Source organism: Ranitomeya imitator, chromosome 2, assembly GCF_032444005.1.
Source record: "Ranitomeya imitator isolate aRanImi1 chromosome 2, aRanImi1.pri, whole genome shotgun sequence".
NCBI lineage: Eukaryota > Metazoa > Chordata > Amphibia > Anura > Dendrobatidae > Ranitomeya > Ranitomeya imitator.
In genome coordinates, this window is record NC_091283.1 from 119614016 (window position 1) to 119639474 (window position 25459).

The following is a 25459-nucleotide window of genomic DNA, read 5'->3' on the forward strand; positions in this document are numbered from 1 at the left end:
ATTTGCAGATGATACAAAACTATGTAAAGCAGTTAATACAAGAGAAGATAGTATTCTGCTACAGATGGATCTGGATAAGTTGGAAACTTGGGCTGAAAGGTGGCAGATGAGGTTTAACAATGATAAATGTAAGGTTATACACATGGGAAGAGGGAATCAATATCACCATTACACACTGAACGGGAAACCACTGGGTAAATCTGACAGGGAGAAGGACTTGGGGATCCTAGTTAATGATAAACTTACCTGGAGCAGCCAGTGCCAGGCAGCAGCTGCCAAGGCAAACAGGATCATGGGGTGCATTAAAAGAGGTCTGGATACACATGATGAGAGCATTATACTGCCTCTGTACAAATCCCTAGTTAGACCGCACATGGAGTACTGTGTCCAGTTTTGGGCACCGGTGCTCAGGAAGGATATAATGGAACTAGAGAGAGTACAAAGGAGGGCAACAAAATTAATAAAGGGGATGGGAGAAATACAATACCCAGATAGATTAGCGAAATTAGGATTATTTAGTCTAGAAAAAAGACGACTGAGGGGCGATCTAATAACCATGTATAAGTATATAAGGGGACAATACAAATATCTCGCTGAGGATCTGTTTATACCAAGGAAGGTGACGGGCACAAGGGGGCATTCTTTGCGTCTGGAGGAGAGAAGGTTTTTCCACCAACATAGAAGAGGATTCTTTACTGTTAGGGCAGTGAGAATCTGGAATTGCTTGCCTGAGGAGGTGGTGATGGCGAACTCAGTCGAGGGGTTCAAGAGAGGCCTGGATGTCTTCCTGGAGCAGAACAATATTGTATCATACAATTATTAGGTTCTGTAGAAGGACGTAGATCTGGGTATTTATTATGATGGAATATAGGCTGAACTGGATGGACAAATGTCTTTTTTCGGCCTTACTAACTATGTTACTATGTATGTTACTATGTTACCCCTCCATTTACCGCAGACTTATGAAGTTTGCCGAATAGACATGTAATGAGGAGGGCTCCTGCTCCCTGCTACGACCCCCTCGGAAGATCATGGTATTGTGGCCCTTTTTTACGAGGGGTTTGGTGAGGTAGAATGCTTCCTAGCATGTCTGAATAGATTATAATTTTGTATTTGAGTATGTTTAGTACTCTGTAGTCCCCCCTGAGTCTGAAAATAAAAGCTGCATCTATATGTTTGGCGGGATGTAATCTGTGTGTTCAGGAGGAGAAGTGTTCTTCTGTCAGGCTGGGTTTGACAGTAGACGATATGCGGTTCTGCGCTCCATATCTTCTTGTGAGAATACTTCATGTCGGGATTGTGAACCGTTCAGCTTCATCATCAGCTGCAGACAACTGATTAAAATCCCCAGCACCAAATTTAAATATTCATGCCGCTTCTGACAGTTTTCTTTCTCCTCGCTAACACATTTCTCAGCCAAATTTTTCGCTGTCATTTCCTGCTGCATGTCAGCCATTCATGTCAGCAGTCAGTGAAGCATTGACTTTCATTTCTCCTATGTTTGTACGCCGGATTCCGAGCTGCGATAGGGTTTGTTTTCTGTATTACTATTATGGGGGGAGAAGGACCTTTCTTGTTCATTGTAGCCACATATCCGGCAGTGGATTCACAAGGGCTGATCTTAAAGGTCAATCATCCCATTAGTAAAGAAGCACTCGCATCAAAATTTGTTTCCTCTTAATATATTGCAATCATCATATTATACAGCACTGTGTACTTACAATTGCTCATTTTGCCTTTTTACCCAGCTAATTCTTCTCTTTTCTATTATCTCTTTGACATCAAGTGAATAAAACCTGAATCCCTCTAAGCTCCATGTAGAAACAGGAGGTCAATTTTCTTTGCATAAGTTACGATTCACTGCAAAAGTCTAGGGCAAAATGGTAAGGAGCGGAGCAGCAGGGTCAGGAGGTGAAGAGGGAAATGATAAATGACAAGAGACTTCCTGATTCTACATGGAGTAGAGAAAAGAGAAGCATTAACTACAGTATGTAGAAAGGCAAAATGAGCAATTGTAAGTACACAGTGCTGGATAATCAGATGATTGCTGTATATTAAGAGGATACAAACTTTTATGGGCATGCTTCTTTAAAGGGTGCGTCCATTCTTATGTAAAAAAGTAACTGACTAATCTAAACCTAGCATAACTTGTACGTGCTTACTCCTGATATTGTGCAAGCTAATATTAGCCACCAATTTACATCTTTTATTTGCTGTGGATGAATGGAAACATATTTTTTTCCTCCCAAGACTCTGGAGATCACACAGACTCCTAATACTACGTTTAAGGCTGCTTTCACACATCAGTTTTTTGCCATCAGTCACAATCCATCGAATGTTTGAAAAAACGGATCCGTCGCAGATTGTGAAAAATTGATGCGAGGAATCTGTTTTTTTCAACGGATCCGACTAGCTGATCCAGCTAATTGGATCCTAAAAATTCGAAGCATGCTCAGTTTAAAAAAACGGGATCTGTCGCCTGATTCAGTCATTTGACAGATCCGGCGTCATAGGGTTCCATTGTAGCAAACGACAGACTGCAACGGATCCGACTGACACAAAAAACGTTACTATGTCCGTTTTCTCCAGCCGCCGGAAAAACAATTTTCGACGGATCCGGGGAGAAACGGATGAAACGTGAGGCCATCCGTCGCTAATACAAGTCTGGGAGAAAAAAACGGATCCGGCTGCAACTTTTGCCGGATCCGTTTTTGTTTTTTTTTTCTCAAATTCGCCGGATTGTGAGTGACTGCAAAAAACTGATGTGTGAAAGCAGCCTAATAGAGAGTGTAATATCTTTACCTAGGTAGTCCTGTCATCTTTAAAGGGAACCTGTTACCCCCAAAATCGAAGGTGAGCCAAGCCCACTGGCATCAGGGGCTTATCTACAGCATTCTGTAATGCTGTAGCTGTAGATAAGCCCCCGATGTATCCTAAAATATGAGAAAAAGAGGTTAGATTATACTCACCCAGGGGCGTACCCGCTGCGGTCTGGTCTGATGTGCGTCGCGGTCCGGGGCCTCCCATCTTCTTACAATGACGTCCTCTTCTTGTCTTCACGCTGCGGCTCCGGCTTCGGCGTACTTTGTCTGACCTGTTGAGGGCAGAGCAAAGTACTGCAGTGCGCAGGTGCTAGGTAAGGTCAGAGAGGCCCAACGCCTGCGCACTGCAGTACTTTGCTCTGCTCTCAACAGGGCAGACAAAGTACGCCTGCGCCGGAGCCGCAGCGTGAAGACCAGAAGTGGACGTCATCGTAAGATGGGAGGCCCCAGACCGTACCGCGACGCCGATCGGACCAGAACAGAACTGGGACCGCCCCTGGGTGAGTATAATCTAACCTCTTTTTCTCCTCTTTCAGGTTACATCGGGGGGCTTATCTGCAGCCTTACAGAATACTGTAGACAAGCCCCTGATGGCGGTGGGCTTAGCTCACCTTTGATTTTGGGGGTGACAGGTTCCCTTTAAAGATAGAGGAAAGTGACACTAAACCAAACATTGGGACATTAAAAAAAAATATGCACATACATTCATGAAATATGTGTAGGTAAATGTTTCTGAACACTTTCAGTACCTTTTTGCATTGTTGTTTTTTCTCTCTCTTAGGATTGTGGAAGCTATCCAGGTTTTGTTACCATTCTAAGGGCATCCAATTTTGATGGCGGAAACAAGGCTGACCAGTTAGATTATGAGAATTTCCGGCATGTCGTTCACAAATGGCACTATAAGCTAACTAAGGTATAGTTGGCAAAAATATATATTTTTTTTCTTTGAAGAGAACATTCGAGATTAGCAAATCTGTTTGCAGTATCCAGCTCAGCAATAGTCTGTGGCTGCTGGACAGGAGCCCTGCAAACTACTTCCAACCTGTTGGCATCCGCCACGCTTCCTCTGGTTCGCTCACCTAGCGCCACATAGTGTGTATGCATTATGTCGCCGCAATGAAGTCTCATCTGATTGGCTAATCAAGAGAAGCCACGGGCGCCAGTTGGTAGAAGGTGGCTCGCAGGGCTTCCGGCCAGCAGTCATGGAAAACAGACTAGCGAATAGATTCACTCATCTCTAGAGAACATGGAGTATATTTAGCAGGTCTGGTATTATCACGTCACTTTGTTACATATTGGGTCACATCAAGTATAGTTTATTTTGGGGGGTTTCCACCCAAAATATAACATTTTCCATATATCAGTAAACCAAATATTAGGGCAGTAGGCAAAATTGGGGCATTATGTTATATTCCCTTCAAGAGATATTTGCATTTTTCTGTTTTTGTTGCGGCTGCCATTTTGCAATAAGGGAGAACGAGAAGATCAGCCGAATTGGACATCACTTTTAGAATTGGCTGCACAGAAGCTGACAGTAAACATGTATTCTGATAGTATTTCATTAAAACCAGCCCGAAGATATATTGGTTTACGATTTTGCACCCATGGTTGCACTTCCTGTTGCCATTTTTGCAAATATGCCAACGCAAGAAAACCGAAATCTCTAATGAAATGCAGCCTAATTATATTTTCAGTTGAAATCTGATTTCAGCGCTGTACTTTTACTATAGTTTACGGGGGATATCTGATTTGCTATCCACCTGGGTAGAGCAGCCGCCGTCTTCAGTCTGGGCACTTACAACACAAAACCATACAAGATGTAACACACCGATAAGGGGGCTAGATTGTGGGTTAGTGTAGTATGTGTGCGGCTTTGACTGTGCTATGTGTTATTTTGCAGGCGTCTGTTCATTGCCTCGAGACCGGAGAATATACCCATATCAGGAATATTCTTATTGTGCTGACCAAAATCTTACCTTGGTATCCCAAAGTGATGAACTTGGGACAAGCCCTGGAACGAAGAGTGCTTAAAATCTGCCAAGAGGAGAAAGAAAAAAGACCTGATCTTTATGCATTGGCCATGGGGTAAAATACAAGCGATATTGGCTGTCATTGATTGTAAAACGGGCTAGGAAAAAGGGAGAAACATGGTGCCTCCTAGTGCAATAACTTGGAACATGGATTTCCAATCCCAGTCTGCTACCAGCCCCTCGCAAAGCCACTCACCAAAGGAGTTTATGTAGCACGCAGACACAACACTGGGGGTCAATGTATGGTAAAGCAGACACAACACTGGCGGTCAATGTATGGTATCGGTCTGGGTACACAGGAAAAAAATTCAGCTGCTTGTGATGTCTGGACATCAACGCAAATACTTAACATGAAGGCCAGAAAAAAATACTGCACTTCTTCTGATCCAGCAGGAGGTGGATGAAATGTGTGTTTTATTGTTAAAGTTACTCAGAATTGTGTGTAACCTAGTCCTTTGTTGTAATATATACACTCGGACAGGAAGTGCAGTGACCCCTGACAAGATTTTGAAGTTAACCAAAACCAAAGTACTAAAAAAAAAAAATAACAAAGTAAAAACCCAAAGACATTTAACAACAAATTAACAAATGGGCAACAAACAATAAATAACGAAGAATGAAATTGTCCATTTTAAGCAGACACCCCCTCCTTATTGTGCCCTTTCCCAAAGCACCCTGCTTTTCCACTGATATCCCTTTTTCTCACTCTTATAATATTTCCCACGCTCTGACGGCCCCCTTTCCCGTGCGCTCTGACGGCCCCCTTTCCCGTGCGCTCTGACGGCCCCCTTTCCCGTGCGCTCTGACGGCCCCCTTTCCCGTGCGCTCTGACGGCCCCCTTTCCCGTGCGCTCTGACGGCCCCCTTTCCCGTGCGCTCTGACGGCCCCCTTTCCCGTGCGCTCTGACGGCCCCCTTTCCCGTGCGCTCTGACGGCCCCCTTTCCCGTGCGCTCTGACGGCCCCCTTTCCCGTGCGCTCTGACGGCCCCCTTTCCCGTGCGCTCTGACGGCCCCCTTTCCCGTGCGCTCTGACGGCCCCCTTTCCCGTGCGCTCTGACGGCCCCCTTTCCCGTGCGCTCTGACGGCCCCCTTTCCCGTGCGCTCTGACGGCCCCCTTTCCCGTGCGCTCTGACGGCCCCCTTTCCCGTGCGCTCTGACGGCCCCCTTTCCCGTGCGCTCTGACGGCCCCCTTTCCCGTGCGCTCTGACGGCCCCCTTTCCCGTGCGCTCTGACGGCCCCCTTTCCCGTGCGCTCTGACGGCCCCCTTTCCCGTGCGCTCTGACGGCCCCCTTTCCCGTGCGCTCTGACGGCCCCCTTTCCCGTGCGCTCTGACGGCCCCCTTTCCCGTGCGCTCTGACGGCCCCCTTTCCCGTGCGCTCTGACGGCCCCCTTTCCCGTGCGCTCTGACGGCCCCCTTTCCCGTGCGCTCTGACGGCCCCCTTTCCCGTGCGCTCTGACGGCCCCCTTTCCCGTGCGCTCTGACGGCCCCCTTTCCCGTGCGCTCTGACGGCCCCCTTTCCCGTGCGCTCTGACGGCCCCCTTTCCCGTGCGCTCTGACGGCCCCCTTTCCCGTGCGCTCTGACGGCCCCCTTTCCCGTGCGCTCTGACGGCCCCCTTTCCCGTGCGCTCTGACGGCCCCCTTTCCCGTGCGCTCTGACGGCCCCCTTTCCCGTGCGCTCTGACGGCCCCCTTTCCCGTGCGCTCTGACGGCCCCCTTTCCCGTGCGCTCTGACGGCCCCCTTTCCCGTGCGCTCTGACGGCCCCCTTTCCCGTGCGCTCTGACGGCCCCCTTTCCCGTGCGCTCTGACGGCCCCCTTTCCCCAGGTTCCTGCAGTTAAGCATCTGGTTGCTAAAGTAGCTGGTCCAGGGCAAAGTTGTGGTCTCCAATAGACCACCTTCCTCTCAGCCTGTGACTTGCAAGGTTGTTCTGTTCACATAACCTGATCCAGATGTTCACAGACATGGCCTTTTTAAATCCCTCTTTAGTCCACGCTGCTACCTGTGAATAAATATTTTATTTTTTGCTACCTATTTGTTACTTTATCATATATCTATATAGTTTGCTTTTACTCCTCCTTCTGGGTTTTTACTTTAAACTTTTTAGTCTATGTTCACACATTGCGTTTTTGTTGTTTTGTTTATGCCTTTTGGCACCAAAAGTGCAGCAGAGCCCAATACCTGCCTGCATTTTTTGCTTACCCACTGCTTTCAATGGGTCAAAAATGCTGAAACAAATGTCATGCTGCATTTTGTAAAAAAAAACAAAAAAAAAACACGCTCTTATGATAAAAAACAGGAAAAAAACCAAGGTGTGTGCATGAGATTTCTAAAATCTGTTCGCCTTTGCTGGTACTGTGAAACACAGCTGAAAAATTGCATTAAAAAGCTGCAAAAACGCAACATGTGCACATAGCCTTATAGTACTTTTTGTTTTGACTCATTTTTGAGGTCAGGGGTCACTGCACTTCTTAGTGTACATATTGCAACCAAGGACTCTGTTCCATTCTGCCTGATGAAGACATCGGTCCGATGTTTTATATCTCCACCTTTTTTACGTCTTTTTGTTGGTTTCATATACTTTTCAGTAACTTTTTAACTCTAAAATCCTGGTTTTGTCCACCTTCCACTATATCTACTTTGTATTCGGTCTGGACTTCTCCCCCTGAAGTGCCCGGGGTGCAGTATTTCTCTCCGGACGACTTACTGAATGTGAAAAGCAAAGATTAGAATATTTTCTCATGTAGTCAGGAAACGTGACACATAAATTTGTCTCAGAAAGTAGCTTCTGTTCCTATTAAACATGTTGGCCAAGATGCAGTACTGTACAGATAAAAATACAAGTGTCCATTTAGGGTAGGTTCACACAGGGCTTTTTTGCTGCGTGTTTTTATGCTATTTTTCAGCTGATTTTTCCATTACCAGCAAAGCCTATGAGATTTCAGAAATCTCATACACACACATTGGTTTTTTGTGTGATCAGTATTTTGTGCTTTGCTGTGTTTTTTGAACATAGAGCATGTCACTTCTTTCAGCGTTTTTGCTGCGTTTTTCACCCATTGACTTGAATGGGTGTTAAAAAAAACGCTGCAAAAACGCAGGTATCATTACTTGCTGTGTTTTTTGTGCAGATAAATCATGGCCAGTGGGAAGTGATCTCACAGCCAAGAGCTTTGTGGTGTGGTTAGTGAGGTGTCCTTAGTGACAGTGAGCTATTGTGAGGGAGTTTCTGGTAGTGAGGTGTGAAGCGTCTTGGTATAGGAGGATGAGCATTAATGTTTCCCAACTAATCATGGAGGTAACTTTTTTTTTTTTTTTTTTGTGATTGTAAAAAGCATCGTCAGGAAGCAGTTACTTTTTTTTACTCTGGTGACACTCAACTTTATTACCATGCACAGAGACAAAAAAAGCATGAAAAAAACGCACCAAAAACACACCTAAACCTGCGTTTTTGACACCGCTTCTTTCCTGCCAAGATGATCAGATTTTGCTGCAGAAGAAAAAACGCAGCAAAAAAGCCCTGGGTGAACTTACCCTTGGAAAGAATTTGGTCTATTAGTTGTCACAATTCATGAAACTCGGATATTTCAGCATCACATCTAGCAATGGTTTTGATGTCAGGACTTGGGAGTAAATGCTGTATTTTGCCAACACACCGGACCATAAGACGCACCCCAAATTTCATTGATATCTGGCGGTGGGCTGCAGGGCAATGTCGGCGGTGCGAGGCAGGAGCACATTGATATCTGGCGGTGGGCTGCAGGGAAATGTGGGCGGTACGAGGCAGGAGCACATTGATATCTGGCGGTGGGCTGCAGGGAAGTGTCGGAGGTGCGAGACAGGAGCACATTGATATCTGGTGGTGGGCTGCAGGGAAGTGTCGGAGGTGTGAGGCAGGAGCACATTGATATCTGGTGGGCTGCAGGGGAATGTCGGAGGTGCGAGGCAGGAGCACATTGATATCTGGCGGTGGGCTGCAGGGGAATGTCGGAGGTGCGAGGCAGGAGCACATTGATATCTGGCTGTGGGCTGCAGGGAAGTGTTGGAGGTGCGAGGCAGGAGCACATTGATATCTGGTGGGCTGCAGGGGAATGTCGGAGGTGCGAGGCAGGAGCACATTGATATCTGGCGGTGGGCTGCAGGGGAATGTCGGAGGTGCGAGGCAGGAGCACATTGATATCTGGCTGTGGGCTGCAGGGAAGTGTTGGAGGTGCGAGGCAGGAGCACATTGATATCTGGCGGTGGGCTGCAGGGGAATGTCGGAGGTGCGAGGCAGGAGCACATTGATATCTGGCGGTGGGCTGCAGGGGAATGTCGATGGTGTGAGGCAGGAGCACATTGATATCTGGCGGTGGGCTGCAGGGGAATGTCGGAGGTGCGAGGCAGGAGCACATTGATATCTGGCGGTGGGCTGCAGGGGAATGTCGATGGTGTGAGGCAGGAGCACATTGATATCTGGCGGTGGGCTGCAGGGGAATGTCGGAGGTGCGAGGCAGGAGCACGTTGATATCTGGCGGTGGGCTGCAGGGAAGTGTCGGAGATGCGAGGCAGGAGTACATTGATATCTGGTGGTGGGCTGCAGGGAAGTGTTGGAGGTGTGAGGCAGGAGCACATTGATATCTGGCGGGCTGCAGGGGAATGTCGGAGGTGCGAGGCAGGAGCACATTGATATCTGGCGGTGGGCTGCAGGAGAATGACGCGGGGGCGGTGCATGTGCAGACGTAAATAGATCCTGCCGTGTGCGTGCTATAGAGCGGGACAGTAATTCACAGGGTAGTTGTCTTGCACTGGTAATTACATTGGTGTATTTAACATGTTGTGCGAATTGCAGCTACTCTGGGCAGTTGAAAAGCAGAAAATCTTTCATGGTACCTGAAAATGAATTTCATCATAAAGATGCCCCTACCAGAAGCGTCATTCCACCAACTGTGCAGAACGGACCAGGAGCAGTGAGCCAGCCGGCATCTGTGATGGTGAATGCAGCTAAACCCGAGGACACCAGCGCTGAGGATATAGGTCAGTATACGCAGACTACATGCCACCGACATATGTGCAGTCCAAGACCTTCCATGCAACTAAGTCATATGGGACAGTTTATCAAAGCTTTAACGCCATGAAAATGCTGTAAAAGCTTTGATAAGATGCAAATGTTTTATACAACTGCGGGCTGTGCGAAAATCTGGCTACATTTTGGCATTTTTATGGCAGTTTGAATCGGCTCTGTTGAAATGGGCCGAGCTGGCGATGTGGCTACACTTGGCCGTCAAATTCATGAAATGTGCTGGCACAACTTGTACGCCATAAATATGCTACTTCAGGCATTGACCGGAGTAATATTCCGTGTATGGCACAAAAGCCCCTCAGAAGAGGCGCCCAATTCATTAAGTAGTGCGTTTGTATTCTACAAAGGTGAGATCTGTTGGCTGTTAACTTACAATGTTTTGTTTTTCTCTAAATCTAAAGAAAAACTAAAGGAGAAATCTCAAATTACAGTGAAAACTGTTACCAAAGCTGCAATCACGACACCCAAAGTCACCGCGAATAATGGCAATAGCTCCTCAAACAGCAGGTGTGTATTCGTCATAGCATTCTCTGGACCCAGTGCTGCCTTTTTACTCTTTTTAGCCCTACATTTATCAAAGGGAAATAAACACAAGTAGTTTTTTGTATTTTATAATGGAGTATTTAATTTGTTTATTTGATGTACACTTAGTGATTTGGCCCAGTCACAAGCCAGATAAATTAAAGGGAATCTGTCACCAGGTTTCCAGCAATGTGTCGCCTAAGGGGCTGCTTGCTGTAGTTTTGACAATATCACTGTCTTCTCTGCTGCAGATCTAGCAGTTCTCTGAATGCTGAGCTCTGTATAGCCACACCCACACCACTGATTGGCAGCTTCCTGCCTATGCACAGTGTAAACAGGGAGCTGACAATCTGTCGTGGGGGCGGGGTTATAGCGATCTCTTGAACGTGGAAGATGACAAGGCAGCAGGTTTACTAGTCCTCAAGTGATAATCCACTGATAACACACTTTTTATCAAAACTGTGACAGCAAGTAGCCCAGCAAGTGGCACATCACTGGAATCGGGGTCTCTGTCTTTACATTATACTGTTCTCAGAGTAAGTAGAATAACCTGGTGACAGATTCCCTTTAAAAAAACAAACTTCTATTGCATAGGAAGTGCCATGAACTGGTGGGAAAGCGAATCCTTGTTGGACATCGGACATCCCAGTAGAGGGACCACATCATCGGATGGATGGGGCTTATTTACAGTGACTAATGCTATCCCAGTTGTCGGCGACATTCCCTGCGGTCAGCTAATGTTCACTTCTTCTTGTTCCTACAGCAAAATTATTAAAGAGAAGGAAGACAAAGATAAAGTGGGGAAGGAAAAGGAGAAAGATAAAAAGGAGAAGACTCCAGCGGCTCCTCTAGAGAGCAAGGCACCAGGCAAGGATGGAAAGGAGAAAGTGAAGGAAGACCGGGCAAACAAAGATGAAAAAGTTCGAGATGTGAAGGAGAAAACTCCAAAATCTGAAAGAGAGAAGGAAAAAATGAAGAAGGAAGAAAAAAATCAGAAGGAAGAAAAATCTAAGGCTGCTACAACAAGCACTGAATCAAAATTGGCTGCAGAGAAGGAGAAAGAAAAGGAGCCTTCCCGAGAGAGAGATCTTTTCAAGGAATCTAAATTAAAAGAAAGTTCCAAAGGAGGCGATAAATCCGCTGTTGCTGGGTCCTTGAAGTCCCCTGTTCCCAGATCTGAGACCTCTGAGCCTGAAAGGGGTAGGTTTGTGTTACTAACGTTTAAATTAGGCAAAGAACTTAATAAATGATAAAGATAGTGTAAGGCTGACCATGCCGGCGGGGACTAAGGCTGACCATGCCGGCGGGGACTAAGGCTGACCATGCCGGCGGGGACTAAGGCTGACCATGCCGGCGGGGACTAAGGCTGACCATGCCGGCGGGGACTAAGGCTGACCATGCCGGCGGGGACTAAGGCTGACCATGCCGGCGGGGACTAAGGCTGACCATGCCGGCGGGGACTAAGGCTGACCATGCCGGCGGGGACTAAGGCTGACCATGCCGGCGGGGACTAAGGCTGACCATGCCGGCGGGACTAAGGCTGACCATGCCGGCGGGGACTAAGGCTGACCATGCGGGCGGGGACTAAGGCTGACCATGCCGTCGGGGACTAAGGCTGAAGCTGCAAACAGATATTTGTCTCCAAAACGTCCGTACAGTCTGATATTATGCTGCTTGCATACAATTGCTCGCTCAGCAGTCCCAGGCATGTTTGTTGCTTTGCAGATTTCAGGTCATGGTGTTTAAAACCTTGTGCCAATACTCCAATCGAGTCTGGCGGAGAAGCCCTGACCCCTCAGTAGAAACGAGGATATTTTATGTAGTGTTTGAAAGTAGCGAAATTAAACATAAAGTGACGTTGCACACTCTGAACTTGGCCAAAGCACCACTTCATTGTGTGTACCACTAGTTAAAACCAAGTTTGTAAAATGTTGTAAACCAGTCTTTAAGAACAGATCACAAAACCAATTATTTTTATCCCAAATTCTCTGGGGTGGAGATACACATCCTGCCAGAAAATGGACTAGACAGTCTTAAAGGGGTTGTCCAATACTTTTATATTGATGATACAAATGTAGTTTCATGGTTTTCGAGCTTAAAGGGAACCTGTCACCCCCACAATCCAAGATGAGCTAAGCCTACTGGCATCAGGGGCTTATCTACAGCATTCTGCAATGCTGTAGATAAGCCCCAATGTATCCTGAAAGATGAGAAAAAGAGGTTAGATTATACTCACCCAGGGGCGGTCCCACTGCGGTCCGGTCTGATGGGCGTCCGGTGCGGGGCCTCCCATCTTCTTACGATGACGTCCTCTTCTTGTATTCATGCTGCGGCTCTGGCGTACTTTTTCTGCCCTGTTGAGGGCAGAGCAAAGTACTGCAGTGCACAGGCAGCGGGAAAGGTCAGAGAGGCCCGGCACCTGCGCACTGCAGTACTTTGCCCTGCCCTCAACAGGGCAGACAAAGTACGCCTGCACCTGAGCCGTAGTGCGAAGACAAGAAGAGGACGTCATCCTATGAAGATGGGAGGTGGACTGCGGGCACTGACTGTGGGGAGTAAGGAGCGGCCATTTTGCCGCCGGACTGTGCCTGTCGCTGATTGATCGTGGCCTTTTTGCCGCGACCATTCAGCGACTTGGGATTTCCGTGACAGAAAGAAAGACAGACTGACAGACAGACGGAAGTGACCCGTAGACAATTATATAGTAGATTCCAGAATGCTGTAGATAAGCCCCTGATCCTGGTGGGCTTAGCTCATCTTGGATTTTGGGGGTAACGGGTTCCCTTTAAAAGTAGAAATAAGTCCATGGAGTTCAACCTTTGACTTAACATGTTGATTCAAGGAAGGCAGAAAGGACATTTCTACAATTATTTATGAAAAATGAAGAGCCCTGCAAGCGAGATCAGAACCTTCTTTTGATATAAAAAGGAGGGTCCTTTTGTAAGAGATTTTTCTGTAAATATTTCAGTGCAATCTGTTGTATTGCTTATTCCAAAAACTAGCGGTAAAAGTGGCTAACTTTTTTTTTTTTCTTCCTTTTTCTGCAGAACAAAAACGTCGTAAAATTGATACGCATTCTTCCCCATCACATTCCTCAGCAGTAAAGGTTAGTATAGCATGAGGAAGCCTGTATCCATATTAGGCTCACCTGTGTGGAATACAAGAGTCCGTCTTCCTTCAAGTTGGGTGCCAATTTTCTGCCGAAAGTCGCTGGAGTTTTTTTTTCCTTTGTTTCCTTTATTTTTGTATTGATATTTTGTATTTTGAAATTGCTCTAAAAATTGCCCTGTTTGGACTATTTTTCTACAAAGTATTTTTCTAAAATGGCAAATATTAAGCTAAATCTTCAAGGACCTAGCAGTGATATTTTTGTAAATAGCGTGAAGAAAGTGTGTTTGGAAGTGCCTGAATATTACTAAGAGAGATAATTGGCTCCAAGTAATTGGCTCCACCTGCAAGATGAATCCAGAAGATATATATATATTTTTTAAAATTATTTTTATTTTAAATTCTACGCTCTACATCGGTTTCTATTTTTGTGGGAGAGTTTTCTACGTGGAAGATTTCCTGGATCCTGAGGGAATGTTCTGACGCCTCCTGAATTCCTCAGGCGATGCAAGCTTCATTTTTGCCGAAATGTGCCTTCTACGAAGGAGTCGTGAAAGGTGCCCCTGCAACGTCTGGTGATCGAGCCTGCAGTAGTTGTGTAATTTGGGCACGCCGCTTCCTTTAGATGTATCCTGGAAAGTTTACCTTGATGCCAGTACGGGTTGGTTTCTGCATTCCAGTTGTGGCCGCTGTCTAATCGTCTCCCAGACCCAAGAAACATCCGTTTTGGCTGGCGACTTGCAGCTGTCATGGGCTTAGCCTGCGTTGAAGACTTTGAGATTGCTGTACCCATGCACCTTTTCTTATTTTTATTTTTTTTTCTTGATACTCTTCTCTTTTTCCTCCCCCCCCCCCCCCCCCCCTCACCATCATTTCTATGATGATCATCAAAACTGTAAGTCGCATACGTCTGCCCATGAAGCGCTTGGAGTACCGAGATGTGCCTTGCAACTGTCAATGGATTTTCATCAATATTTTTTTTTCCAGTTTTTTTTTTCCTTTTCTCGTATTTTGGTAAGGTAATATGACTTGACAGAATTCTGATTATGAAAACAACAGCTCTGCACAAGTTTAATGTCACATTTCATTTCACTTTTGCCCCTTTCTGTGGTTTATTTTCCATCCTCCTATACATTTTATAGAGCTAAAATGTAAAGCTTTTGCTTGGCTCTAAACATTTAATTTTTTTTTTTTGTCTTGTTTTTCTTAATATACCTTTTTGGTTTTCCTTTTTTTTTGTGTGTGTAAATTTCCAACCCCCTTTTTTTCTTTCTATCTATGCTCAGCTTAAGAATATCCATTTAACGTGTAGCAGTTTCCATGTTGATTTTTCTTTGTTCAGTGTTAACAGCATCCAAAGATTTATTTCCCACCCCCCCTCTCAAAGGAGTAGCTGTATTTTCTCAAGGTCACAACCATGGGTCTCGTTTCTGACAACTCTCCAGCTCACGTGTCATCTCCATTCATTTTCTACAGGACAACCTCAATGAATTTAAGGACTCATCAACAAAGGTTTGCGTTCCTTCCATCATTGTCATTTATTTGCAGCGTAACAGAATGCATTGTGCATTTATATAGCATCTTTCCTCCCTTAGGTTTGGTGTAATTTACGGTTAGAATATCTGCTATAAAGACGTGATAAATATTTAAATAATACTTGACAAGTAATCTGATGGGAGTTGTCAGCATTTGTGGCTTATGCAAAGAACATGATATACTGTATATTTCCATGTAGTGTCAATGTGCCAGTGATTTAGATGGCAGAACAATATCCGAAAGTGTAAGAAGAAGCTGAATGTGATGGGAATAAATTAGAAACGCTGGAAGGAAAAAAAACAAACCACCATGTAATGGACTACGTTCAAGGGTTGGTCCAGTGCCTGTAATGTCCTTTCTAAATATATATTTTTACACTTTTTTGTAATTGGTTTTATTACACAATACCGTACACGCCTACACCGCGGGAATGGCACCAGCGCGGTAGGTGAGTATATGCTTTATTATTTTATTGGGGCCAAACATTTAGTTTTAAGAAGGTGTTGGTTGTCCCCTTTAACTGTGTATCTGCTCCCTGGCAGCATCCCGTTTCAATCAGTGCAAGTGACACCAAGAGCTGCCACAAAGTTTCCGTCTTCGCCCTTAACCCCTTACCGGCATCGGACGTACTATACCGTCCGATGCCGGCTCCCCTGCTTTGATGCAGGGCTCCGCGGTGAGCCCGCACCAAAGCCGGGACATGTCAGCTGTTTTGAACAGCTGACATGTGCCCGTAATAGGCGCGGGCAGAATCGCGATCTGCCCGCACCTATTAACTAGTTAAATGCCGCTGTCAAACGCAGACAGCGGCATTTAACTACCGCTTCCGGCCGGGCGGCCGGAAATGACGTCATCGCCGACCCCCGTCACATGTCCGGGGGTCGGCGATGCGTCTCCATTGTAGCCATAGAGGTCCTTGAGACCTCTATGGTTACTGATTGCCCGTCGCTGTGAGCGCCACCCTGTGGTCGGCGCTCACAGCACACGTGCAATTCTGCTACATAGCAGCGATCAGCAGATCGCTGCTATGTAGCAGAGCCGATCGTGCTGTCCCTGCTTCTAGCCTCCCATGGAGGCTATTGAAGCATGGCAAAAGTTAAAAAAAAAAAGTTTAAAAAAATGTGAAAAAAATAAAAAAAACATAAAAGTTTAAATCACCCCCCTTTCGCCCCAATCAAAATAAATCAATAAAAAAAATATCAAATCTACGCATATTTGGTATCGCCGCGCTCAGAATTGCCCGATCTATCAAATAAAAAAAAGTATTAACCTGATCGCTAAACAGCGTAGCGGGAAAAAAACTCGAAACGCCAGAATTACGTTTTTTTGGTCGCCGCGACATTGCATTAAAATGCAATAACGGGCGATCAAAAGAACGTATCTGCACCGAAATGCTATCATTAAAAACGTCATCTCGGCACGCAAAAAATAAGCCCTCAACTGACCCCAGATCACGAAAAATGGAGACGCTACGAGTATCGGAAAATGGCGCAATTTTTTTTTTTTTTTTTTAGCAAAGTTTGGAATTTTTTTTCACCACTTAGATAAAAAATAACCTAGTCATGTTAGGTGTCTATGAACTCGTACTGACCTGGAGAATCATAATGTCAGGTCATTTTTAGCATTTAGTGAACCTAGCAAAAAAGCCAAACAAAAAACCAATGTGGGATTGCACTTTTTTTTGCAATTTCACCGCACTTGGAATTTTTTTCCCGTTTTCTAGTACACGACATGCTAAAACCAATGATGTCGTTCAAAAGTACAACTCGTCCCGCAAAAAATAAGCCCTCACATGGCCAAATTGACGGAAAAATAAAAAAGTTATGGCTCTGGGAAGGAGGGGAGCGAAAAACGAACACGGAAAAACGAAAAATCCCCTGGTCATGAAGGGGTTAAACAAATCGTCATCAGCAGGGGTGTGGCGTCGAAGTCTGTGTCCATTTTGGTGGAGTCGGTATAAAATGGTCCGACTTCTAAAATATATAAAACATTGGGAACAAAAGTACAATGCAGTTTGTGCTGTAAATGTTTTCATTAGAATTTAGGAAAGTTATGAAACTTCCTATAAATGTCTGTTCTTTTCCTGATCTAAGGACCTAGGCTTTTAGTTAAGATGAATCAGTGCTGCTCTGTGTACATGCTCAAAAGTGAGGCCGTACTGTAGAGTTAGCAGTGGCGGTACAGACAGAAGCATAGTGTGTGTGCTGCGCTCGCTTCTCCTGCAGCGTCTATCACCATGGATCCTGGATACCTTCAGAGGGCGGTGATGTAAATAACCACAACCCCGCCGCCCCCTGATGACATCCTGTTCAATGTGGGATGATAAATGCTGCAGGAAAGGGAGTGCAGCCTCAGCCTCCTGTTTGAGGCTCCACTTAAAGCGAACCTGTCACCCCCAAAAACGAAGGTGAGCTAAGGCTACTTTCACACTAGCGTCGTACTCGGCCCGTCACAGTGCGTTGGGCTGACGCATACTGCGGAAGCGCCGCACAACGGGGGCAGCGGATGCATTTTTCCAACGCATCCGCTGCCCCATTCTGAGCTGCGGGGGGGAGGGGGCAGAGTTCCGGCCGCGCAAGCGCGGTTGGAAATGGCAGACACAACGCACCAAAAAACGATACATGCAACGTTTTTTGGTGCCGACGGTCCGCCACAACACGACGCAACCGTTGTACGACGGTTGCGACGTGTGGCAATGCGTCGCTAATGTTAGTCTATGGAGAAATTTTGCAGGATGCGTTTTTTCTCCAAAACGACGCATTGCGACGTGCGTCGTACGACGCTAGTGTGAAAGTAGCCTTAGCCCACCAGCATCAGGGGCTTATCTACAGCATTCTGTAATGCTGTAGTTAAGCCCCCGATGTGTCCTGAAAGCTGAGAAAAAGAGGTTAGATTATACTCACCTGGGCGGGTGGTCCGATCCGATGGGTGCCGCGGTCCGGTCCGGGGCCTCCCATCTTCATAAAATGACATCCTCTTCTTGTCTTCATGCTCCGGCCATGTTGAGGGCAGAGCAAAAGAGCAAAGTACTGCAGTGCGCAGGCGCTGGGCCTCTCTGACCTTTCCTGGCGCCTGCGCACTGCAGTACTTTGTTCTGCCCTCAACAGGGCAGACAAAGTACGCCTGCACCGGAGCCTCAGCGTGAATACAAGAGGACGTCATCGTAAGAAGATAGGAGACCTCGCACCAGACCGCGACACCCATCGGACCGGACCGCCCCTGGGTGAGTATAATCTAACCTTTTTCTCATCTTTCAGGATACATCGGGGGGCTTATCTACAGCATTCTGGAAGCCCCTGATGCCGATGGGCTTAGCTCACCTTCGATTTCGGGGGTGACAGGTTCCCTTTAAGCAAAACCTCACAGGAAATGAAGTAAAGATAAAAAATATATAAATATAGGAGATTATATAATAAAGCGAAGTACAAAAGTGATTAGGTTGTAAAGATAGATATTTAGAAAGGACATTTTAGGTACCTCTTAAAGTGTTGTCTCCATGCTAGCCCCTATACATATCTCCTATCCAGACCTATGGACTCTGAAAGGAGGGTTGTTTCTGCAGTTGAACCCAGAGCAGTGCGCTCCGCTTCGTCTTGATGTTGATATACGATGTAATTATCTCTTCGTATCTGTTTGTCTACAGTTAGCGATATTACTTTATTTTATATTATACCTAAATGCATTTCAGGCTAAAAATGATTTCTGCCAGTCGGTTTCTTTAAAAATCTTGCACCATTTTGCTTCTACAGCCTCTGTCTGTGCTGTAACTCTATCTTCACTGAGCTGCTCTTGGCTCACTGAGACCCCAGCCACATCAAAGATGAAAGAGCCTGTAAAAGCCAAAACAGTGCAACATTTTTAATGAAGCCCATTTGAAAAAATGATTGTTTGACTTATAGAGACTTGTTTCCCTGAGCGTTCCACTGTGATCTGGTCTGCGGTCTTAAATCAGCCGAGAGGAGCTCAGATAAAGCGTACCAAACTCTCTGGTCAGACTGTCAGCACGCGTTCACTGATAGATTCTTAGCTCATTCTGCAGCCAAGATATAGTCAGTGCAACACAGTGGCATTAGAAGATAAATGGTGCAAAATTTTGACAAAAAACACACTTGCAAAAATTATTTTTAGCCAAAAATAAATTCATTTAAGTAAAAAAAAAAAACGTCCTCAAAGGTTTCTCTGTAGATATATAGTAATCCATCAGTGGCATGTTTGTCCATCTTTTTTCCTCCTTTTGGTGTTTTTTGTAGGGGTGATAAGTTTGATAGATAATGATTGGAAAAAATAGAAAACGGTGCAAATTGTAGCACACAAATCTATGCTTGCCCCTCATTTTTCGTCTTTAGGGCAGTCCCAGATATCTCAGTTTAAGAGGTGCATTACCTTGAATTCAGCTTGAGCAGTGTATGAAACGCCAGTCGTAATGGTTCTCCCTCTCTGTATATGTGGCACCCTTAGACAGCGGAGCTGAAGCCTCGTGGTCCGGTTACTATCGGTATGCCAAACTGGCAGGGTCTTCTGCTCGCAGATCCAGCATGAGGCATCAACCATTTTGTTGTTCCATTTACTTCTGATTTTTTTAATTTTTAGAGCATTATTGATTGCATGGTGCTGTACATGAGAAGTGGTTACATAGAAAACACAGATAAAGATTACAGAGCACAAGCGAACAATGACAGACAGATACAGAGGGGAGAGCGCTCTGCCCTTGCAGACCTACAGTAACAGGATAATAGAGAAATAGACCGTAGGCTGATGGCAGCTCCGGTGGTGTTTAGGAGTAGAGTTGAGCGAATTTGATTGGGTCCCTGCTTATTCGGCAAGCTATAGCGCTTACAGAATAAGCTGCAGAGAGAACCCGGATACATGGAGCGCACCGGCTGATCAGCTGTCCGGCGCCGCAGCTGCATGTGTCGCGGCTGTGTCACAGCACATGCATGGAGAGCCCAACACACAGGCTCTTATTTTTGAAGTGGCCATTATATCTCCTGATGAACCCCTAGGAATCCCCTGGGGGAGAAACGCGTTGAGAATTGACATGGGATGTTGCTACATATTGGCAGGGCCTGATTGAGGCCTGAACCTATATGGGAATCCCTGCCATTGAGCGGACAAATTCCATCAGCCAGATGAGTATATGATTATTGTGTGACACATACTCACACTTCTTCCTTTTTACCATCTATGTTATCACATTGAATGTAATTGTATATAGTCCTACTATGGATGATGCCTGATTAAGGCTTATATGGCATGGGAATCCCATTTTATTTTGGGTTTACGAACTTTAGTAGGACATTGAGATGAGCATATGATGATGAGCATATGACTAATGCATCCTGCTTACCCGCATTTAGTATTTTCATTTTTTCAACTTATGAACATTTTGCTTATTTAGGGTTACCGTATTTATTTGAAAAGGATGTTTGATGTTACTACTCATTCCGACATACACATAACCAAAGACTTAAAACGTACTAATATAGCCTACTCTGTTATGTCTATTACATCTTTGAGATTGTCATTAATGTAGACATAGAAACATTCTTTTCATTTTTCTTGTAATTTTATCCTTTTTTTTTTGTGTTTTCATGGATAACGGGGTGTATTGTGACACTTTTCTCTATTTTAGGGATTAATAGGGACCGCAGGGCGAGCCGTCGAGAAGTGGGGGTGCCATACCTCAGAAATTTTGGGTGTCATCCTCCACTGCCAGGCAGTTCTCAGTATAGTGACCCTGTAGGGCCTACTAGGACACATTGTATTTTATTTTTCCCTGATAAATACCAATTTTTCTACTTTTTAAATTATTTTTGTCTACAAAATTTTAACATTTTAGCTTTTTCTCATTAAAAGTTATATTTTAGGGATCCTGTATAATTGTTTCTTGGTTTGTTTCGGAATTGAGAGCCAATTTAGGGATTTCTCCTGTTACCCTGTAAGCTGATGGGTTGGTGTTCTACTTGCCTAAGTAACACCACAAAGGGCATCTGCTTAAAATACATCCTTAAAGGGAATCTGTCACCTCATTTTCGCCCTATAAACTGCGGCCACCACCATCAGGGGCTTATCTATAGCATTCTGTAATGCTGTAGATAAGCCCCCCGATGTAACCTGAAAGATGAGAAAAACAAGTTAGATTATACTCACCCAGGGGCGGTCCTGGTTCGGTTCGGGTCCAATGGGCGTCCTAGGTCCGGCGCCTCCCATCTTCATACGATGTCGTCATCTTCCTTGCTTCTGTTGTAACTCCGGCGCAGGCGTATTGATTTGCCCTATTGAGGGCAGAGCAAAGTACCGCAGTGCGCAGGTGTTGGGCCTCTCTGACCTTTCCCGGCGCCTGCGCACTGCAGCACTGGGCTCCGCTCTCAACAGGGCAAAGTACTCCTGCGCCAGAGCTGCAGCGTGAAGACAAGAAGAGGACGTCATCGTAAGAAGATGGGAGGACCCGGACTGCGACGCCCATCGGACCAGAACAGAACCGGGACCGCTGTAGATACGCCCCTGATGGCGGTGGCCGCAGTTTATAGGGCCAAAATGAGGTGACAGATTCCCTTTAACCTGGATTAGGCTGCCAGCATCTGACTTTGTAAAACCGCCGAACTACAAGGACTGAAGCATAACCAAAATCTATAATCTTCGGCCTCAGTATTAGCAAGGCAATCGCTCCCATTAGTGCATAGTAAATGGCATGAGCAAAGGCAGCCACTTTTACGAGAACGCTCGTTGATCAGGCCATTGTCAGTGTTTATTTACCCCTCTGCTTTTTTTGTGGTGTGAGACTTTTGGTGCTCTTTGTATTACATGTGTGGTTCAGTCACACTGAAGACTCATAGTAAGGGGCACGGTGCGATACATGTAACATCTATCTCTACAATCCCACCTACCTAACTAAAAATACTTTGCAGTCACGAGCGTGTACTATCTGTCATAAGGAAGAATGGATTTATCCACCTCCCACACAATTTTCTCATACTAAATTGCAGATTTATGACGGATTTGTTTTTGTGGACGATTTGATGAAATAGCTGCCCATGTAGGGCTTGGTTATTGAAAATGGCAGTAACAATGGAGAATATATAATGCATGGAGAATATATAATGCATAAAGTATATATAATGCCGACTTCCACCGGTGCCTCATTTATATGACTTCTAGTAGCAGACTTACTGAGACACGTTAATCTTTTCAATTGTCAATACATTAGTGTTACAGACTTGTATGTCTTCCTTGCATTACATGTTATCATACACTTGTAGTTCTCACATAGAAGTCTACAAGAAGTGGGATTCTGTAGTCACTCAACTATCACTGGGAAAATACAAGATGCAAACCGTACTGTTCAGCTTGTCCCTGATACATCATATTCCCTAAACTAAAAGTGGATCATAACAAATAAGAGGAAACCTACCAATGGGCAGCGCTCGATGTTCTGGTCTAAAATGCCGGTTCTGCAGTCACAAGCTCTTCACCTTTAATGCCTTCTCTAGCCTTTTAATCTGTCAGTATTTTCTACCCTCCTAAGCCGTCTACATGGGCATGTAGGTCATAGGAAGCTGAAGAAGATGATACCTTCATATCTGCAAACCGTGTCTTATTCCAGAGAAATCCACGTTTTTCTTATATGTAAATGAGAAGTTAAGATCTATGGGCCGGACACTGATCTCCCTGAGGATCTGCTTTTACAGACTATTGTAAACTAAAGGGGAAGTTAACAGTGAGGGAAATGTAATGATTGGCAGCTCTCCAGTGAGATCAGGAGGGCAGGCTGAGTGTAATAGCAACCAACACTTCTTAAGCTTCCATCTCACAGGCAGTCAGTGTGGGGAGAGAGACAGTACAGCAGAGCTGAGCTTTGTCTCATTACAAACACATCTAGCTCTCCTGTCATAATACAGTCAGCTCTGCTGCAGAGCTGTGACTAATGATAAAGAATACTTCTGCTTCAATCTCCCGGCATACAGTATGGGAAAGGGGAGTACAGCTGAGTTAGCGCTATGAACACAAATTTGGTGTGAACAGAGCTTTGTCCGGGTTTAGAAGTTTATAGAGTACAGGATACATTTGTCATGCAAGATTATTTTCCCTTCACCCATGATGGCAGACCTGAGAAAGGGATCCGCCCAGCCAGGACAGGAACCTAGTGAAATAAAAGGGCGGTACCTCTCCTCCGCTTCAGTTGGGTGGGTTCAGTTGGGTTCCTGTAATTAATTGGATTCCTGTGCTGAAATCGGCGGTAATGGGTGAAAGGAAAAGCATCGAAAGAGCAGGCTGCATACCTGTGGATCCAGCCTTCAGGTGGATGGAAGCGCCGTCCACGGGTCCCCTGGGGGCTCTGTGCGGGTGGCACAGTCAGCGTTGTCCTGGCTCGGTCCGCCCCACTGCCTTCCCCCTGCTGCGCTCCCCGTGTCGTCTCCCCTCCGGTCTCAGCATGGTAGAGCGGCCAGGGCATCATCCGGCGTGTACCGCTGATGCACAGGCACAGGGCACGCTGGGTATGGGAGTGCTCGGTTGACGTCAGGGAGATGCGCCGGAAATAAGATAGTGGCGCCCTACCCTACGCCGGCCGGGATACAGGAACATGACGGCGGGCCTGGCTTTTGTGGAGGAGGGGGAGGGCAACCGTTGGAACCAGAAAGGAGGCTTCACAGGTTGGTGCTGGCTACCCTTTCTTAAGGGTGAGCAGCGGAGCAGGTGGCTTCTAAGAGCTGGATCATCATACCAAAGACCCCTGACTTTGCAGCAAGCCTTCGGTCCGTTATTGGATCCGAAGTGGACGGCTCCTTTAAATTCCTGTTGAAAAGAGGGAAGAAAAAGCGGAGACTTTTCTTCTGACTCCTCTCCAAAATCATCACGGGGTCAATGCTATACTGAGTCCTTGTTCTCCTCCTCGGACAGTGCATTGGGAAGGAGTGGGGGGGGTAGACCATGCTTTCCCGTGGAGGACACGCATAGGCTACTTAAGGCCATTAGGACTACTATAGGCCTAAAAGAGGAGAAAGCAGCCATGTCTCTTGAAGACGTCATGTTTGGAGGATTAGAGGAAAAGAAAAAATGCACATTCCTGGTCAGCACTAAGGTCCAGGCTCTCTTTAATGGAGAGTGGAGGAGATCGGAGAAATCTGGTGTGCTGCCCTCATCCTCAAAAAGGAGGTATCCCTTTGAGGAGAAGGATACAGAGTTGTGGGACAAGGTCCCTAGAATTGATGGCGCTGTGTCCAGGTAATTGAGGGGTCAGCGCTTCCCTTGGAAAGACTCCAGGGTACTCAGGGACCCAATAGATAAGAAGGCGGACACTTATCTAAGAAACACATGGGAAGCGGCAGCGGGAGGGCTTAAACCAGCGATCGCTGGAACTTGTACTGCACGTTCCCTAATGATATGGCTATAACACCTGGAGGAGCAGCTTAAGTCCAAGGTGTCAAGGGATAGAATCAAACATGTCTCTACTGCACGGAGCCGCAGCATTCCTGGTCGATACATCCGCTGACTCTGTGAGACTGGCAGCCAGGTCTGCTGGTCTATCAAATATGGCAAGATGGGCCTTATGGCTCAAGGGCTGTCCAGGAGATCTACAGTCGAAGAACAAGTTATGTTCTTTACAGTATGATGGCCAGTTTTTGTTTTTTGTTTTTTTGTGAAAAAGCTGGATGACATCCTGGAGAATGCAGGTGACAGGAAAGAAGGGCTTTCCCAGGTTCTCATGGGAGCCGAGAAGATCTTCCTTTTGGAGTTAAAAATTCAATAGGGGAGAACAACTTGCCCTAGAGACAGAGATTCTGGGCCTAATGGACAAATAGGTCCTATGCAAGGTTTTGGGCTATCAAAAAGGGGATTTTATTCCCCCCTCTTTTTGATAAAGAAGTGGGATGGCTCATTCAGAACCTTCATAAATCTCAGAGGTTTCAATTGCTGCATAAAAAAATCACACCTTCAAGATGAAGTCAGTGAATACAGCCATAAAGCTTCTCCATCACAATTGCTTTATGGTGGTAGTTGACTTAAATGCTTACTATCACATCCCAATCCATCCAGACCATCAGAAATACCTGAGGCGAAGTCGGACATTTTCAGTTCTGAGCTCTTCCCTTTGTGTTGTCAATAGACCCGAGAGTGTTCAACAAAGTGGTAGCAGAGATGACTGCTTTCTTCTGTATCTACAACACAGTCCTCTTTCCTTATCTTGGCGACTTTTTAATAGTAGGAAGATTGGAGGACCACTGTGCTACGCAGATGAGAGGTGTCAGTAGTCTTACAAGAACTGGATGATAAACACTCAGAATCAAGGCTACAACCCCTAAGGGTGCAGACTAGTGATGAGCGAGTGCACTCGTTGCTCGGATGGTCTCCGAGTATTTGTAACTGGTTGGAGATCTAGTTTTT

General features: G+C 45.8%; 1 protein-coding gene across 1 annotated transcript in view; it reads left to right on the top strand.

Moving 5' to 3' along the window:
* THOC2 (THO complex subunit 2) overlaps positions 1-25459 on the top strand; it is a 166844-nt gene that overhangs the window by 110604 nt on the left and 30781 nt on the right. Inside the window, exons 27-33 of the mRNA XM_069747183.1 lie at positions 3604-3735; positions 4723-4907; positions 9680-9864; positions 10312-10417; positions 11196-11632; positions 13480-13538; positions 15017-15052. Coding sequence (XP_069603284.1) covers positions 3604-3735; positions 4723-4907; positions 9680-9864; positions 10312-10417; positions 11196-11632; positions 13480-13538; positions 15017-15052 — 1140 coding nt within the window. The remainder of the gene's footprint in view (positions 1-3603; positions 3736-4722; positions 4908-9679; positions 9865-10311; positions 10418-11195; positions 11633-13479; positions 13539-15016; positions 15053-25459) is intronic.